A 20,027-nucleotide genomic window follows, 5' to 3' on the forward strand; every position below is an offset into this window, starting at 1 on the left:
AAAGCAGTATCTGTCCAACAACCAAGGACTTAGGATAATTGTGAATTACACGGGAAAAATAATATAATATTGATGCCCCCAGGGCCTAGCTTAAGTGGCAAAGGGTGGTGGATTTGTGTCTTAGGTCACAGGTTCAAGCCCCCACACCATGCAAAGCAAAGCCTGGTATTTAAGTGGAGAAGGGTAGAGGGGTGGGCCCATTATCCACCGAGTTTCGAAGGTTGCGGTTGGTCCAAAGGATCGGCCCCAGAAGGATTTCTCGGTCATCAAAAAAAATAATATAATATTGACTTATTAACAATGATACAATGAACCCTATATATAATACATGTTCTACTCCTACTACATATGGGACTAGGATTATTTACATATAACTATTTAACTAACACTCCCCTCAAGCCGGTGCATATAAATCATATGTACCAAGCTTGTTACATATATAACTAATACGAGGACCAGTAAGGAACTTGGTGAAAATATCTGCAAGCTGATTATTCGACTTCACAAACTTTATAGCAATATTTCCTGAGAGTATCTTTTCTCTGACGAAGTGACAGTCAATCTCAATGTGTTTAGTTCTCTCATGGAACACCGGATTTGATGCAATATGAAGGGCAGCTTGATTATCGCACACAAGTTCCATCTGGCGATTGTTTGATCCAAACTAGCTCACATGTTGCCATAGCCATTGCTCGATATTCTGCTTCTGCACTAGACCGAGCAACTACATTCTGTTTCATGCTCTTCCAAGACACCAAATTGCCTCCTACTAAAATGCAACATCCAGACGTAGAACGTCTATCAGAGAGCGATCCTGCCCAAGCATCTGAGTATCCAACAATCTGCTCATGGCCTCGATCCTCAAACAATAATCCTTTGCCTGGAGCCGATTTTGTATACCGAAGAATGCGGACAACTGCATCCCAATGACTATCATAGGGAGAATCCATAAACTGACTTACAACACTCACAGGAAAGGAAATGTCAGGTCTAGTCACTGTGAGATAATTTATTTTACCAACCAATCGCCTATATCTTGCAGGATCGCTAAGCGGCTCCCCCTGTCCTGGGGAAGTTTAGAATTCGGATCCATCGGGTGTCAACGGGTCTACAACCTGTCATTCTTGTCTCCTCAAGAATGTCTAAGGCATACTACCGTTATGAGATCACAATACCTGAGCTAGACAGAGCAACCTCAATACCTAGAAAATATTTTAGTCTGCCCAGATCCTTAGTCTGAATGTGTTTAAAGAGATGTTGCTTCAATTTAGTAATACCATCTTGATCATTGTCGATAATAACACTATCGTCAGCATAGACCACCAGATAAATACAGAGACTAGAAGGAGAATGCCGATAAAACACAGAGTGATCAGCTTCACTACGAGTCATGCCAAACTCATGGATAATTGTGCTTACCAAACCAGGCTCGAGGAGACTGCTTTAGACCATAAAGTGACCGGCGCAAGCAACATACAAGGCCATGAGACTCCCCCTAAGCAACAAAACCAGGTGATTACTCCATATAACCTTCATCCTCAAGGTCACCGTGAGGAAAAGCATTCTTAATGTCCAACTGATAGACAGGCCAATGGCGAACAATAGCCATGGATAGAAAAAGGCGGACTGGTGCTATTTTAGCCACGGAAGAGAATGTATCACTGTAATCGAGCCCAAATATCTGAGTATATCCTTTTGCAACAAGACGGACCTTAAGTCGATCAACCTTGCCATCTGTACCAACTTTGACTACATAAACCCAACGACAACCAACAGTAGATTTACCTAAGGAAGAGGAACAAGCTCCCAAGTACCACTCGTATGTAAAGCAAACATCTCGTCAATCATAGCATGTCGCCATCTTGGATGAAACAATGCTTCACCTGTAGACTTAGGGATGGAAACAGAGGACAAAGAAGATATAAAAGCATAATGGGGTGATGACAGACGATGATAACTTAAACCGACATAATGGGGATTAGGATTAATTGTGGTCCATATACCTTTCTGAAGTGCAACCAGTGTACTAGGAAGAGACAAGTCCGCAGTAGGAGCAGGGTCAGGTGCAGGACGTGAATCAGTTGGGTCTGATGCTGGGCGCGGACGACGATGATAAGTCAAGAGTGGTGTTCCTGTGGCTGGGGATCTAGGAGGAGCAACAGTAGACTCCTCAACGGTTGGTATTGGTAAGAATTCTACGGTTGAAGGTGGAGGAGGAGCTATGGTAAACTTTTCAAAGGTCGGTATAGGTAAGACCTCAGATATATCAAGATGGTCAGAAGAGGTAAAGACAGGTTTAGACTCAAAAAATGTGACGTCAACTGACATAAGGTACCTCCGAAGATAAGGTGAGTAACAACGATATCCCTTCTGAACACGAGAATAGCCAAGGAAGACACACTTGAGAGCACGAGAAGCCAACTTATCTTTCTCAGGGGCTAAGTTATGAACAAAACATGTGTCCCAAAAATACGAGGGCGAAGAGAGTATAAGGGTGACTGGGGAAACAATACCGAATACGGAATCTGATTCTGGATGGGTGATGAAGGCATCTGATTAATCAAATAACAAGCTGTGAGAACTGCATCGCCCCAAAAACGCAACCGAACACGAGATTCAATGAGAAGTGTGCGAGCAGTCTTAATGAGGTGCCTATTCTTTCTCTCTGCAACCCCATTTTGCTGAGGGGTATAAGGACAAGATGTCTAATGAATAATTCCTTGAGAAGTCATAAACTGCTGAAACTGAGAGGATAAATATTCTAAGGCATTATCAGTGCGAATAAAAACACCAAATTGATTTTTTATTTCAGCAGAAAAATTCTTGAATATAGAAAACAACTCAGAACGATCTTTCATTAAAAAGCCAAGTACAACTTGAATAATCATCAATGAAACTAACAAAATAATGAAATCCCAAGGTTGAAATAACTCTACTATGACCCTATATATCAGAATGAACTAAAGAGAAAACAGACTCTACATGACTCTCAACACTACGCAGAAAGAAGGCTTGGGTATGTTTCCTAAGCTGACACGACTCACAATCTAATGTAGACGAACTAGACAAACTAGGCACCATCTTCTGAAGCTTGGATAAACTCAGATGTCCTAAATGTATGTGAATTAGGCCTGGAGGATCTGTAACTAGACATGTTGTGGAGAGATTGAGTGAGTTAAGGTAGTAAAGGCCTTCTGATTCACGCCTTGGTGCCAATCGTCTGTCCCGTACTACGGTCCTGCATAATAAAATAATCATCACTAAAATATATACCACAATGGAGGGCACGAGTCAAACGACTAGCAGATGCAAGACTAAAAGGACAGCCAGGGATATAAAGAACGGAATCTAGAGTGACCGAAGATAGGGGATTAGCTTGTCCAACTCCTTTTGCTTTAGTTTGAAACCCATTCGCTAAAGTAACAGCGGGAAGAGACTGTGAATACACAATATTCGACAAAAGTAATTTATTACCAGAGATATGATCAGAAGCGCCTGAGTCCATGACCCATGGTCCAAGAGTACTAGATTGGAAAACACAAGAAAAAAAATTACCAGCAACAAAAGTATCAATATGAGCAACCGAGGCTACTTGTGGAGATGTCTGCTTACTCCATACTGAAGGAACTCATTATATTCCCCTTCAGATAAAGAAAATCCCAGGTTACATGTAGTCTCGGTCTGAGCAACATAAGCATTTTTTGGTGGTCGACCATATAAAGAATAGCACACTTCACGAGTGTGTCCAAGTTTATTACAATAAGAACACTTGGGTCTAGATCTTCAAAAACGACCGCCTCCTCATCTACTCTCCATAGTTTGAGATGCCCGATTTTCCACTATCTAGGATGCGAGAACAGAGGAGTCAAGTGTTTGTGATGCGATCACTGGGTGATTTGGTGCTGCAGCAAGGCGAAGTAATCGAGAGAATAATTCATTAACTGTAGGGATAGTCGGGCTAGGCAAAATCTGGTCACGTACTGAATCAAGGTCATTAGGAAGTCCAGCGAGTGTACGAACTAGAAACATCTTCCGTCGTTGCTCTTGTTGCTTTTCAATACTAGCAGAAACTGGTATCAACTTCTCAAATTCCTCCATAACTGCATGTACTTGTCCCAAGTAAGTAGGCATATCCAATTCCTGTTTCTTCAAGTTTGTCATTCGCGATGTCACATCATAGAATCGAGATATGTCATTAGTGTATAAAATGCGAGCCTTTTCCCAAAATAATTGACATGTCTGGAATGGACGAAACAAGGCCATCAGCTTGGAATCAATAGATCGCCACAATATACTACACAATTGAGCATCGATCTTTTCCCAAAGTGCTTTGGCCTTTTCATCTCCCTCACTAGCCTTTTTTGGTTAAGTGATCTTGAACACTTCAACCCTTGCACCACAATTCAACAACGGAAGCCCAAGCTAAATAGTTTGGACTTCCCATTAAGGGCTCTGAAGTAATCATAAAGCTTGAATTTACAGAACCCGTATTTTTAGAACCAAATACATCAAATCCAAGAGACATGGTTGTACCAAATAGCAAAGACAAGTACGACCAGCAATAATCTCACCAGAAAAGTGAAGAGAAATGGTCGGAATATGAAAATCACCGGAATCTAGAAAAACAGTTGCCAGAAAATAGAAAAGTCGTTGGAAAAATAAAAAGGTTGTTGGAATGTGATGAAACTTGAATGGATAGGGTCGGAAAAGCCTTGCGAACAAGCTGTCTCAAAAAAGGTCGGCCAAAAAATGGTTGGAAGAGCGCGTGGGCCCTCATCTCGCTGGAAAAAAAGAAACTCTGATGGGCGCGTGAGAGCGCGTGGAGACTGACGTCGGAGATTCTTTTCGGGATTTGGTCGCCGAGGGTTGGAGGACCTTTTGGTGGTGTTGGTTTTTGCACAACACCACAAGAAATTGTTTTGAAAAAAACAGCCCCACAAAGGTCGCCGGAATTGAAGCACGGCGACTGTTTCGGCTGGGTTTTCTTTCCCGGATATTTTCTCACAACCTTGCTCTGATACCATGTGAATTACACGGGGAAAATTACATTATATTGACTTATTAACAATGATACAATGTGCCCTATATATAATACATGTTATACTCCTACTACATATGGGATTAGGATTATTTACATATAACTATTTAACTAACAATAATTAAAGTACTTTTGGCGATCTATACAATCTAAGACAAGTATTGCGATTTCACAAAGAAAGTACGCCTTAAATATACTAGAGGTGACCGCCATGGCAGAATATAAACCTATTGATACTCCTATGGAAATGAGTGTCAAACTTGTTCTTGGATAGAGACAGCTTTTGACAGATCCTGGCAGAGACCGAAGATTGGTCGGTAAGCTGAATTACCACGACTAGATATTTTATTTGCAGTAAGTGTCATCTGTCAATTCCTCCAAGCACCGTCTAAAGGTCATTGGGATGCAAGAAATTCGTATCTTCAAATACATCAAAAGAGCTCGAGAACAAGGATTCTTATTCAAGACAAGGGTCATCTAGACATTGTTAGATATTTTCATACGGATTGGGCAGGTTCTCCATCATATAGACGTTACACTTTTGGATATTGTCTTGTGATTGGAGGAAACCTAATCTCTTGGGAAAGAATAAAGCAAGATGTTGCCGCCACATCTAGTGCATAAACAGAATATCAAGCTATGCCCCTTGCCATTACTTAACTTATCTGGTCGAAATAACTCCTCCAAGAGTTATGGTTTGTAGAAGTCAAACAAATGAAGTTAATTCGCAATAATCAAGTTGCTCTCCACATTGCCTCAAATCCTGTTTTTCATTAGAGGGACAAAACATATAGCGGTGGATTGTCATTTAATTAGACACAGGATCAAGTCCAGATGCTTAGTCACCAGCTTTGTTAGCTCGAAGGATCAGTTAAATGTTCTTACTAAATCCCTAAAATGACCTCGGATCGAATACATTTGTAACAAGCTTGGAGCTTATGATATATAAGCTCCTGCTTGAGAGGGAGTATTAAAATTCTATATGATTTGATTTGATTAGAGATTTGATTATGAGCTTATTCTGTAATTATACACTAGTCAAAATTGTATGCACTGTAACTGCTATAAATTATCAATCAAGCTTGAGGGAATAATCAAGCTTTTCAACCTAATACACTCTAATTTCTCAATGCAAAGACTATGGAAGTTGGTAAATAAGTTCACAAGAGCTCAATTACAAGTCTTCCATCTTTCAGAGATCTTTTCAATCACTCAGCATATTAACTAAATCAAATCTATGTACCACATCTAACATTATTATGTAATGAATCGGCATCTCTTTTATGTTGACTAAAGAAAATATTCCTAGCTTAATTAAATAGCCTGACTCTGTTGCAGTGGCAGTTTGAGCCCAAACCCATTTGACCCCCTCAACCTATCCAAGGTTGGGCCGGTCATTGACCCGTCTATTTGTTGAACTCAGCCCATCTTGACCCAACCATCTCAGACCATCTAAAGTTTAGCTGATTTTTAGCCCAAATTGATCCCTGAGTAGCTTTACTAAAATATCTTTAAAATAATTCTTTTTTGTTTGATATGTTATATATGACCATAACAAAAGGAAAAAAAAAGTCTTATTTGATAAAAAACAATTCATAAGAAAACAACAAACAATTATCAGCGAAAGGCAGTTATATTTTCTTTACAGCGAGTTGAAACCTAAAATTTTGGCCACAATGTTGCCGAGTTCATTTTAGTAAAGACTTGGGGTCCTAGTCGGGTCAATTCTACCTTGGGCACCTCACTCCTAGTAAAAAATGGTTTTGACGCAAACAGCCACCGGAAAAGTTGCACAGCGACCGTTTCTTCCCGTAATCGTTGGTAGATTGCACAACGAGTATTTTCTCACTACCTCTCTGATACCATGTGAGAAAGCACGGAAAAAAAATATATTATTGATATTCTATTAAATGTTTTCCAGTAGCCCTATTTATAACTATACACAAATCACAATACATATTCTACTCCATATGCTACACATGAAATGCAGCTGCAAAATGGATCTGAAAATTGTTTAGATATACACAAATATTGCTATTAAGGAGACAAGCTCTGAAAATTAAAATTTAGAAAGGAAGCTCCTAGGAGATCTTTCTCATGAAACAGCGAAGTAACTGACATTCTTTAGACGTCTCCCAGTGTTCTAGATGACTGCTGGAAAAGCGAATATTGTTCTATATGCGGAAAAATAAGAAGAATTATCGCTGCTTGTGAAAAATGTAATCATATTCTGCACAATGACTTTGCTTAGGAGAAGCGCACTCGAAAAGTTATAAAGTCTATAAGTACCATTTAACCCCAGACACCTATACTTAAATACAGAAGAAATTTCATATAACTAATAACCACTTCTTAAGTAACATTTTCAAGTTGAGTCAACTGTCATGTTGGGATAATTTATAGAAACCCCCATAGCTTTTGCATCTGACGCATTTGGCACTGGAGATTTAAGGATCAGTATGTCATAGCTTAAGTACAATGAATGAAAACTAGAACAATACAGTAGTCATACCCTCACTTAATCGAAACAAAAAGATATGGGAATTTCGACTGTCAAATGGGTTTGGTATTTGGCTCTATGGAGATTGACGTGAATCCAGTAACTGATAAACAAAAGCAAAATAACCAAAAGGAATTGCTCATTTGCAACTCCATCAATTGGATAAGAAATAGGGAAGAGGATAGGCAATGGACAAATATTATTTATCAAGAAAACTGGATAGACACTAGTAAGATACTCTCTGTATTGGCTTATTTTCCAGCAGATTAACTTTTTGTTTTTCAGACTTACTTGTGGCACAACTCTTGTTTCTAGACAAGCATGGACTGTAGTCAGAGTATGCTAATAGTCTACTATTAATTTAAAATACCCAATCAAATTTTTATGTGAGCCTTCATAGATTAGAATGTCACAGCTCCCAAAAACAGATTTCATATGCTTACCGAGTTAATGAATTCTTGAAGATCCAATACAACGCGAGCTTCTATGTGCCAATAAAGCGCTTGTTGGAGACCTCTTTGCTCCAACCAAATCCGTCCAGGACATGGACAAGTAATTCTCCTACTGTGATTAACAATTCATTCATGCGTCAGCAATCTAGTGCAAAGTTGCAAAGTATATGCATAAATCATCATAGCCATAGCCACAAATATATGAAATACGAATTTCATGGGATTATGACAGACAGAAAACTTCAAGATAATATAAAAGTTGCAGTATCTGATGATAGATTCTTCCTGGCGTTCAGATGTTAAGTACAAGTTAATTTTTTTTAGTTTTGGAAATACGAGATCGAAACATTTCCCAAATGTCATCAAATATGGATGTTAGCAAAGACTGCAGAGACACCTAATTCAGATATCCATCTCTACTGTGAGTATTATGGTCATAAATGTGTTTATGCTGAAATTGTACCTGCAAAAGGTGCAATACAGCATCTCACTGCAGTAAGTCGTAGGCATGTCTCTGATTGCAGTGAATGGCTCACTAACCACAGAGGATTACAAGTGCAAAATACGAACTTCACTAAAAACAGAAGATATAGATAAAGAGAAGGGAAAGTAGGGGAGGAAGAGTATGAGCCAAGAGCAAGAGTTTCTCTATTTCTCCTAAGAAACAAGGAGATGGACTCAATTGTGACATGGTGGCTTTGACATAACATGGACTGGGGCAAATGACACTACGCTCTCCAATGATGTAGAATAGGAAAACATATATTTCCGTTAGTAATCTATATGACTCAAACCTAATTAAAGGCTGTATTCTTGTACCATACATAGGCTAGATCAGAAATAGAAGTGCATAGTTGAAACTGAACAAGAATTTTAAGACAACAAGATCTACGTTGGGGGGATTTCTGCTATTAGCAGCAACACAAGGAAGACATCGTTACAGCACTATTGATCAATTGTAGCACGTACGTCTCTGTCCAGTTTAAGGAACGTCCTGGACTGCCCCTTTCATTTCCTTCTCTTCCTTTTTTGCCAATTTTTATGTGTTCCTTTCTACATTCCTCCATCATTACACTCTTGCTATTCAAACCAAAAAATGTCATCAGACATCATGCAAGTTATGCTTAGGGTATCTGGACCAGACAAGTCTCCAGAGAGAAAAAGAGGAAATACTAGAAAAAAGTCAAATGCATGGTTCGCCCACATACCTCAAGATTCAAAAAGGCATCATACGAGTTAGAGTGTTAATGCATGTTTTATAATTATATATCCCTCTGCTCCAAGTTAGACTTTTACCCCTTTCTTTTTGTCGTTTATCACATTCAGTTCCCAGTGATCCCACATGTATATTTCTTTTTTAGTAATTACCACCTGTATATTTCTCCCTATATTAAACCTCTCACATCTTAAGAACTGGACATCCAAAGTGGAACTTTGTTCTCTTTCGAACCTGGTGTATCGCCAGGGTAGTGATTACCCCATGTCTTGTACAAAGGGATATGGCTACCTGATAACCCTAGGTAAATCTCACAGCGGCAAAACACGAAAGAGATGTCGGGTATATAAGGGATCAAGACTTTAGACCCTAGTGACACAGGAAATGCAGAGCAGCGCTATCGCGACGTTGAGTCCCTAAGCGGGTGTATGTGACACACCTAGACAAATCAAAGAGGGGAGAGATGAAGCAAGTCTTAGTTGCAAAGCCGTTTGGGCATAAGCCCGGACAATATCACTAGTGGGCTATTACAATAGCAGTAGTAACTCTTTCTGTAATAGCAGTAGTAACTCTCAATGCAGTAGTATCAATGTAATATGTTGTATTACTCTACCTTAATATCTACAATGATATCCTTTGAAGCAAAACAAAACAGAAAAAAAAAAGATAAGGAGAATCTAAAACAAAATCAAATTTTGGAAAACAGAAGAATACATTTTCTACAACAATATAATGGGGTGTGTATACATTAATTGGTGTTACCTGCTAACGAGATTAGGGACGAAATCGGCAAGCCTTTCGTAGTCAGTGAGAGCATTCCAAACAGAATTCACATCAGCGTTCACCGGAATCTCAGCTTTAATCCTCCGTTCTCGCCAAGACACCACTTCCACTTCACACCGAACCTGCGCGGCAACCACCACATCTCCTCCTCCGCCTCCTAACAGCGGATCCTCTCTAATTCCTCCTTTTCTGCTATTGTAGGTATAGGAATTCCTTCTGCTTTTATGACTACTGACAATCTGATGCTTATTGACACCCAATCTAATACTGTATTCGGAAGCTGAGAAGCTGGCTTGAGAAGATAGTACTGATGGAACTTTCTTCACATAGTTTGTAGGTCCGATTATGAAACTGAAACACAAAGAACGCATGCTCCGACCAAAATTTTGTCACTAAGAGAAAAACGGGTAGTAATGGTGACTAGTGAATGTGAACAACTTGGTTATCTAGTCTAGTTTTAATTTGCTTTGATAATGCCAGAACTAATTTTTATTGGGGCAGGTCAAGAGCTGCATAATCATGTTTACTCTATGCTTTGACTGATGTGGTTGCCTTACTTCGGTAATACTCTATATTTGCGCTTGACCGTTAATTCCTGACCACTTATTTACACTTGCTATGGATAGAGGGTAAAGAACGAGCGGTCGCATAGGCTTATGATTTTATTTTATTTTTGTGGATAATGATTGTAATTTGATTCGACAAAAAACTTTTAAAAGAAAAGGAGATTTTTAAAGTTTTAAGGATAAAATGGTAAAATAAAAAGTCTAAAGTTAAATTATTTTTAAATATAAAAATATTTTATTCTTTCTTAAATGAAATAAAAAAAAATATATGTTACATAAATTGAAACAGATAAAGTATTTTTTTACCTCTTTAAAGGAAAAATGGGTCTCGTAGATATTTGTTGCTGGCACTTTAAATTTTTAACAAGGACTATAAGGAGAATTCTTAAACTTTCATAAGGAGAAATAAGGAGAATTAACTATGTAGTAGTGGTAAGGAGGTCACAATGCTAACAAAAATTAGAATTTTTAACGCAAAAGAATTGTCGAAATTTAACTCGTGGAAGATTATTTTTGACAGAAATAAGTTGTAGTTAATATGTTTTGATGGTATCAAAAGCCAAATCATAGTCTTTAACGTGGGTAAGGAAACTCAAGTAGTCATACATCAATTTAAGGCATAACACAAGAATAACAAGTATGAATATGTGTTCATAATATACATGTGACCACGTCTAAAATAAGTATATCAATGATCTCAAGAATAGTTCGTCATGCTCAAAATAAGGTATCATTAACCTAAACATTGTCTCTAGCATGGCTTATTGCGCTCATGTAGTCATTCAATCAAGTAAAGCATATAACAAGTAGAACACACAACCAAACAAGGTATAAAGTAATCTAGGATCTATCCCAAGAATGAACAACCATGGCACATGCATATATACTCGTCACCTCGCATATACATCACCCGCACATATAGCACAATATCATTTATTAGGAAAAATTTTCTCAAGCCAAAGCTAGGTAAGACACGTACCTCATCGGGACTAGTCTAAAGCTCCAAAATCGCTTTTTAATGAGAAATCACCTCACCCGACTCGAATCTATCCAAGAAAGTCAACCAATATCATAGGAGGAAATCCCAATCAATAAAAGCTTTTGATCTTTGAATAATTCCCAAAAGGTCAATAAAAGTCAACACGGGATCGCGTGTCCGAAATTCGAAACAAATACTGAATCGCGATGACCCATAACCTGCCAAGTCCAAATATGTGATTTGTAACGACCCAACCTGTCGTTTTGAATTAGCATTTTGTTCGATGGTTCGGAACTTTGAATAGCTTCATATGATGTATTATGACTTGCGTGTATAGTCGGTTTTGTTTTTCGAGAGGTTTGGGATTGATTTGGAAGAATGACTTTCTATTTGGAAGCTTTAGGTTGGAAGAGTTGTCCATGATTTGACTTTTTGGTGAACGAACTCGGAATCGGGTTTTGATGGTTCCTGTAAGAAATTTTAGGTCTATCCATAAGGGGTGTTTTAAAGCTCAATAGGGTTATTAGTTAACCCTAATATTCTCTATATAAGTACACTTATAATGCACAATAAAATATACGCTTAGTAGTATTTTCTACGCTCTCTTCTCCCAAATCAGATCAGGGTTTAGATTCTGATATAGGAGGTTGCTCCACCATACCGTGACAACTACCGCCGATCAGTGATTCTAGCCACGGTTCGTTTCAAATTTTTGCTTCCGCTTCATGAAAAACAAGTAAGTTCTCATTTTATGATTTACGAGCTATCTATTGTGTTTAGATTATTATTTTCCTTCATTGGTATCAAAGTCATATGCTGGTTTTTTGGTCCGAAAAATAATAGAACTGTTCTAATTTCTTTTAAGTGAATCTAGAATAAGGTTTTGATATTTTGTACCCCATACAATCAAGAATGTCAAACTAATTATCGATAGTAATTTGGTATTAGTATTGTATCAGTGTTTAACCAATTTTATTAATCTGATATTTTTTTGAGAATCTGGTATTTCTCGAAAAATGATAACAAAAAAAAAACAGAATTCTAGTTATTTTTGGATCTGTCTGGATGTTGTCATGTATGCCGCCGAGCAATATTTTTTTGTGTCTTTATGTCATCGCCAGAGATCCACCGCCGCCGCTAATAATCGAACCTTGGTAGCGAGATCTCCCTGCCATGGAAGGATCATTAACGGTCTCGAAGAGGAGTGATTTTTTTAAATAAAAGATAATAATAAAAATGAAGCTTGGTGCTTCATAGTCATGACAGTGAAAAGGAAAGGAAGCTATGATTTTATTTTTTTTAGTGGAAAGGGGTGAAGGAAGAAAACATAAGAGTATAGGAAGATGAGAAAAAATTCTACTTTCAAATTTATTTATTTTTAAAAACAAAGGCAAAGTTTGGAGCTTTGTGCTCCATGGCTGACGATGGTAAGGGCTAAAGAAGAAGAAGAGAAACTAGGTTTCTCTCTTCTAAAGTCAAAATCTTTTTAATATTGTTAATTTTCAAAAAAAATGTAGGCGTTAAAAGTTTGGGTTGCAACTTATTTTTAGGAAAATCTACACTAAATGCCCATTCAGGTCATTTTTATTACCCATTCTTGCCCGTTCTGATTTGTCTTACAATACATGCCTATTCAATCCAAATTATTTACCCGACTACCCACTTTCAGAGTCCTTTCCTTCTAATCCCAAATCCCAAATCGCATGAAAACCTATTAACCGCCCAACCCTTTCCCTTATAATCACAGGTCCTAAATCACAAAAAAGGTATTAATTGTCCAACTCTTTCCTCTTTTAACGCTTGAATTGGTCGTTGTTGAGAGAATTTTAGTGGAAGAAATAGAATACCTGTCATTGTTGAGCTTGAAACTCTTATATTTAAAATTTCAACTTGAAGATGTATTGCCGATTTGAAGTGGGTATTACAAATAACTATTTCTAGTATCTTTGAGAAGTTCATGCTAAAATTTGGTTTCATTTGGAGCTGATATGAGGTGCTTGGGATTGAACTTTTAAAGACTCACCGTTGTTGAGCTTGAAGCTCTTGAATTAAAATTTTATCTTTAAGATTTGTTGTTTGATTCAAAGTAGATATTTCAAAATATTATTTATAGTACCTTTAGAATGTTCATACTGGAGATTTGTTATTAGAAAAATTAAATCCAACACTGAAAGTCCTTAAAACTTGAAACTCATATATCGGGTTTGTTGAGTATGTAGTTGTTTTGATCCGATTTTACTTGGGGTTTGTTTGAAATGTTGATTAGAGGTCGTGGTAAAAGTTTGAGCCAATTTAGTAGAGATATTACAGTAAAATCGTGAAATTTGGGTTGAAATTAAGTTGAACTGACAAAGAAGATGGATTTGTACTATATACCAAAATGGTATATATGTATACTATTTTGGTATATAATTTTTGATTTAATAGTATACAGTTTATTCCAGTAATATACTGTTATAATATTCAGTATAGTGTAATATTATACCATTACAATTTGGTCCTTTTTTAAATTTATTGAAATTTTTATTGAAACTTTTTCTAATGTTTCAATGGAGTTTTTATTCCCTTTCCAAATTTTTTTCTTAAATAAAAATATTTTATTTTAAATGTTGAAGGCCAAATTTGATGAAACTTTTGCACTAGATTGTGAAATTTGGGTTAAAATTGGGTTGAACTAGTGAAAAGCACGAATTTATATTGTATACCAAAATGGTATACTTGTATAACAGTTTGGTATCATAGAAGCCTGAGCTCTTTTTTGAAGGAATGAACCAGATCTCTATCATGTTAGTATATGATATATACCATGTGAGTATCATAGAGGACTGACGAGTATTTGTTTTGTTAGAGAAATGAACCCAATGATATTTGTTACATGATATTTCTTATTTGTTTGAGATAGCACATGATATTTAAGGAAATTCATACTGTCATTTTTTTGGAGGATTATGTTAGTTATAGTTTCTTACCTCATCATTACCGTTGTGTTTCATATCTATTTATAATTTATTGGACCACTAGTAAGTGTTGATGTTAACCCTCGTCACTACTTCTCCGGGGTTAGATTAGATATTTACTGGGTACGCATTGATTACGTACTTATGCTACACTTCTGCACTGATTGTGTAGGTACTAAAATAAGTACTTTTGGTGGTCATTTGGGCATGTGGGCACAACTGTTGGGAGGACTTTACACTGCTTTGCATTCTATGTTATGATCCGCAGCACAGAGAGTCTCCATCGTATTCATTTATTTTGTCGTGTCTATTTTACATTCTAAACAGACGTTGTATTAGTATTGTACTTCCTAGCATATGCTCATGCACTTGTGACACTAGGGTTTAGGAATTCCTAGTAGATGTTTATGGTATTTATATAGTATTTTCACCTTTTCCTTTTATATTTTTATTAATGCTTTTATATCTCCTTATTTTTCTACACCTAATTTCCTTTACTTAATAAAACCCATAATTTTAAAAATAATAAAATAAATAATTAAGTTGATAGTTCACCGTTGGCTTGCCTAACGGCAACGTTGGGCACCATCAAGACCTATAGCGGGAATTGGGTTGTGACAGTTTGGTATCAAAATACTAGGTTCACTTAGGTCTCACGAGTAAGTCTTGTAGAGTCTTGCGGATTGGTACGGAGACGTCTGTACTTATCTTCGAGAGGCTACAAGGCTTTTAGGAGAACTTCCCTTCTTGATTCCTCGTCATGCGATTTGATTTCATTGAAGCTTATGTCTTCATACTCATTCGTAAAGCAATGTCGAGCATTCAATATCAGTTGGGCACCGACGAATTGTGAAGTTGCTACAGATGTAGTGCAAGATATTTTTTCCTGCATATGCGGGCGGACTATTATCATTTCCTTGTGGAGGGGTGTTCTGTCGTTTCAGCCCACTGTTAGTGTCGCCCATGGTTTCGAGGCTATGCGCAATGTATTGTGATGATTATGCATTGTTATCACATAGTGCTGACGTAAATAGTAGGGTGGTTACCTATGTGTCACTGCAGTGAGTGATTCAGAAGGAGAATTATTCGATTCATTATTGTGAGATTCGGCATTTAATTCTAGCGAAGGAGAGGCAATTGGACTATGGATGTTCAGGCAATTGTTGGAGAGTTATGAGATTGGATATTTTCTAACTTGGTAGAATTCTTGTTTATGTTGTAGTGTTATCGTCCTTGTTTACACGCAGTAAGGCTCGTTGGTACGATGGTCTTCATTTGTTTACCCTTGGGGGCACAATATTGTGAAGCGGTACCCAAGAAGTGGTTATATGAGATGATGGTATATTGCGACTTCAAGGTCAAATCGGTGTTTCTACTGCTGATAGCTCGAGAAAGATAATCTTAAGGAGGCTTAGAGTTGATGGCAATCTATTTGTTCGGGTGCTACAGAGATGAATCATGATTTGAGGCAACATTTATTTGCAGCGAAGGAAAAGAAGGAACATGGTGGATATAAGACTAAGTCTATGTATTTCGTTTAAGATGGTGGCTTCTATACTTAGGAAATTTGAATATGGAAGAAAGGATTTTGCTTGGAATGTAGAGGAATGTGAATGCTTAATTGTCGTCTTGGGGTGCAATGTGACTTCGAGTTTGAACGTATTGTTGTACCTTCAGTTGATGTTAATGGAATGAATGAATTCTTATAGTTGGCGGATGAGTGTGGACCTGGGAGAATTAATTGATTTCATAATGGATGTAACTATGATAACGTCGTTGGAGGATGTCGATATGAGGTCACGCAGGTGGGTTATATCCTATGAGAAGGTTAAGCGTGTATGATCTCTTATGAAGTTCCTATGAAGAGTTCGACCTTCTATCCAATGGAGTGCATGTGCTACAATGTGGGCTTAGATCGCTTGAAAAATATGGTACGACTGTCAGGAGGTCGAGTGTGCATTTGTGGATGATAATTCAGGATGTTTTATGAAAAGTGTAACATGAACTTGCGAGAAATTTGGCTGGGTAACGGTGTGAGATCATGGTAGCTAGGAGGAGAAGTCATTGTGGGTACTTGAAGTTTGCGAGTGTGGCTTAAAGCTAAGTAGGGAGCCTACCGTCTATGATTGGGTCATGTTGTTATGTTCCTTTGCAGTTTCTGGTTATCTGTATGTTGGTGGATTAGTTATGACTAAGGGAAGAAAATATCAGGGGTAATTCGAGCAAGGGATTTGATGGATGTGTGCTACAATTAACCTTATTGATATGTAAAGGTTGTGGAATGAATGTGATTTTATACTTCTTGTGGATGTGATGTACAAGGGAAAGGATTCTTCCGGTTGCTTCTTTGGAATGTTCATGTGCTAACGGAGCACTAGCTATTTGGTTATATAATCGAGACTGGATTAGAGTGGGCGACTCTTAATAATGGCTCTAGTGGATTCGAGAATTAATGTGTGATGCCTAAACATTTTCGGGTTTGTCGTGTGGCTAAGGATTTAGTTTTGCAGCGGAGTGTGAAACAGACTTGGAGTATTTCTATAAATATCACTAGGTATGCGGTGTGGTGTAGAAAGATGGAAGAAACAACTTCGGATTCGTAGTAGATCTTTTCAGAATGGGCTACAAAGTATTATTTATGTATCGCGAGGTGATCCTTTAGGCTAAAAAATTTAGGACCCCCCATTATGTCTAATTGTTCCTTGTATATTTGCTTGTTGAGAAACCTAGATTTGACTAAGATATACCTTGTAATTTCCAAAGAGTTGTACCAATTAGTTTATTAGTGGACAAATTATTCCCTTTACTTGTGTACGATTACTTTCAATCAATCGCTTCATCAAATTGCTTTATTTGATTTCCTTCAGGTACCTCCTTTTTCCCATCCCTTTACTTGCTCAAAACTGCTACATCATGAACCTCCCTTCCCCATTTCCTTTATTTGCTTCATTTAATTGTGTTTTCCAAATCTTGTGAACCATGCTAACTATTTCCTTTGTCTTTTCTTTTCCCTTTCTCTTTCGCTTATTTTATCGCATTATTGAATACTGCCTTTATGTGCTTTCACCATGCAAATTACTTGACTATATGTTATCACTTTTGCATAAGCATGTTTTCGAAGTCATGTTTCACTCGTGCCAATTATCAACATAGCGATGCTTGATGAGTGTTCGCACTTTCTATAAATACCCTTGTCAAATCGAAAAGGCTTATTAGGAGTAGACTAGTCGATCAGCGGTGCAGTCGACGGTTCCGTGCCTTTCCCTCTTAAGTCGTCCGCTTGAGAATATCAATCTAGACCCTTCTAGAAACCTACTCTAACTGAAAATGTGCATGAATCATGTTAAACCTAGGATGGATCAAATATCCATGGCGTATTAAATCCGTTTAGATAAGCCTTGTCCAAAGTCCAAAGTGATCTCTACAATCCCGAGGGACACATTCATGCTATGTGCATTACTTGGAGAAAATATGTCAACATATTGACTATTATCGCTGAATTAATCAATCAGGAGGGGGAGGGGCTGACTCTTTTGTTTGATGCAGAAAATAAAGCACAAAATTCTCAGGTTCGGGATGGTCCAGAACATCCCACCTCTGTTAATTGATTGGTGGAACGACTTCACACCGTATGACATGAATCATGTAAGAAAGGTATTGGATAATTTACCATCCTTGATAAACATCCCATTAAGAAGAGAACTAATTGAGGTAGCCACTATGTACTGGAATGAAAAGAGGGCCGTCTTTCGGTTTGGAAATTTGGAGATGACCCCTCTTTTGGAAGAAATTGGAGGTTTTGCCAGACTTCCATGGTATATTCCAGGTTTGTTGGTGCTAGAAAATCATACACATCGTGATTTTCTGAAAATGGTTGGGTCCAAGAAGAATGATGAGTTGGGTTGCCTGAAGAAGTCCTACATTCCCTTTGACTTTCTATACGAATGATATGGACATAGAAAATTATACCGCTTGTATCATGAAGATTTGACCATCACCTCCATTGGATGGGTTCATTATCGAGTTTATGTCTCCATAGTGTGTTTTCTAGGTTTGCTGGTTTTCCCAATACAAGGAGGGAAAATTCACACTCGTTTAGCCATGGTTGCCAGAACCATGATGGAGGGAATTGAGAGACAGAACTACACTATTATCCCCATGATACTAGGTGAGATGTACCGAGCCTTTGGCTGATGCAATCACGAGGCTGGTTATTTTGAGGGATGCAATCTCATGTTACAAGTTTGGTTATTAGAACATCTTCAAAGAGGCGACTACCGTTAGGAGTTTCTTCGCAGGCTAATGAATGACTATATTTCCAGCCATCACCCAAAAGAGATGACATTTGCTCCCAAAAGATTTGCAAGGCCTACGAATGGTGAGGGATGGGTACGCCTTTTCAGCAATCTGATCGACGAATAGGTACACTGGATGTTCTAGTGGTTTTACAGCAAGGAGTTTATAATCCGGTCCAAGAAGGCCACCCATTTGGTGTTCATTGGAATGCGAGGCATTTACCCTTATGCTCTAATAAGGGTGATGAGACAAGCCGAGAGAAAGTAGGTTATACCCCAGATAGCCAACATGACCCAGTATAAGGCAAACTTCAAAGGGGACGTCATTCCTTTTAAGTTCGAGGCTCAGCACATGTGGAATCAAAAGATCATTGTAGATGGTGGGACTATAGATCCTGATAGGTACCATGCTGGACACATGTACTAGTACCTTTTGTGGCTAGAGGATGAAATAACTGGGGATATCAAACTGGGGATTAAGCTGAAGGGAAGGATCATAGATGAAGTGGCCAAAGCTCAGGTAAAGGGTGTACAAGGGGGTCTTCGAATATGAGGCCAAGCACTTGGAAGATCATAAGACAGACATGGAAGCAATAAGGGAATAGAAAGAGATAGCAAACAAGTCGATAGAGAGGTTGGAGCACTGAGAACAAGGGTTGGTGGAGTTGGAGGGGGAGATGAGGAAGAGGCTCTAGGACTACCAAGGTATGGGGTATGACGAAGGAGGAAAGCTAGCAATGGCTTATTTATTGCTCGACATGCGCGACCTTGGGAACGTGATTGATGGGACCAAGAAGGCAAGGCATGGAGAAGGTCCATCTGGGACCATGTAGAATATGAGAGTTTTCTTTATGGTTTTATAGTTAGATTTCGTTTAGAGTCGATGTAATAAGGCTTTTTGCCATTAGTAACTCTATATCATTATTTCAATTTAGTAATAGATTGGTTTGATTTATTTTTGCATTAATGGGATGAAGCAATGCTGACACAAATTTTTCCAAGTTTATTTGTCGCTTAGGCCTACCTCGAGCACAACGAGGTCCCCAAATTAGGACGCAAACTATTGCATGTCTTATATGCTATATGTTTAAATACCGCAAGACTCTTTTATTTCTCCTTACTAACTTGGCTACTTTTTGTTTTTCTTTCTTTTGATTATTCCTATTACCAAAGGTTGGTTCATGTACCGTGGAAACATCAGCATACCACACCAGATCAAGAGGTCCTCCACCTCCTCCCCC

General features: G+C 38.0%; 1 protein-coding gene across 2 annotated transcripts in view; it reads right to left on the reverse strand.

The window, feature by feature from the left end:
* Nucleotides 1-10,534, reverse strand: part of LOC104088352 (uncharacterized) — a 39,477-nt gene extending 28,943 nt beyond the window's left edge. Inside the window, exons 1-2 of one of the 2 annotated variants that reach the window (XR_011407818.1) lie at nucleotides 9,969-10,534; nucleotides 7,982-8,102 (exon numbers count right to left, since the gene is read on the reverse strand). Coding sequence is in view for 1 of the 2 variants with exons in the window: in XM_070174949.1 (XP_070031050.1) it covers nucleotides 7,982-8,102; nucleotides 9,969-10,360 (513 nt within the window). In the remaining variant the exon portion in view is untranslated. The remainder of the gene's footprint in view (nucleotides 1-7,981; nucleotides 8,103-9,968) is intronic. The other variant, XM_070174949.1, reaches the window with a different exon arrangement.
* Between the last annotated feature and the right edge of the window lie 9,493 nt (nucleotides 10,535-20,027).

This window comes from Nicotiana tomentosiformis, chromosome 5, assembly GCF_000390325.3.
Source record: "Nicotiana tomentosiformis chromosome 5, ASM39032v3, whole genome shotgun sequence".
NCBI classification, from domain to species: Eukaryota; Viridiplantae; Streptophyta; class Magnoliopsida; order Solanales; family Solanaceae; genus Nicotiana; species Nicotiana tomentosiformis.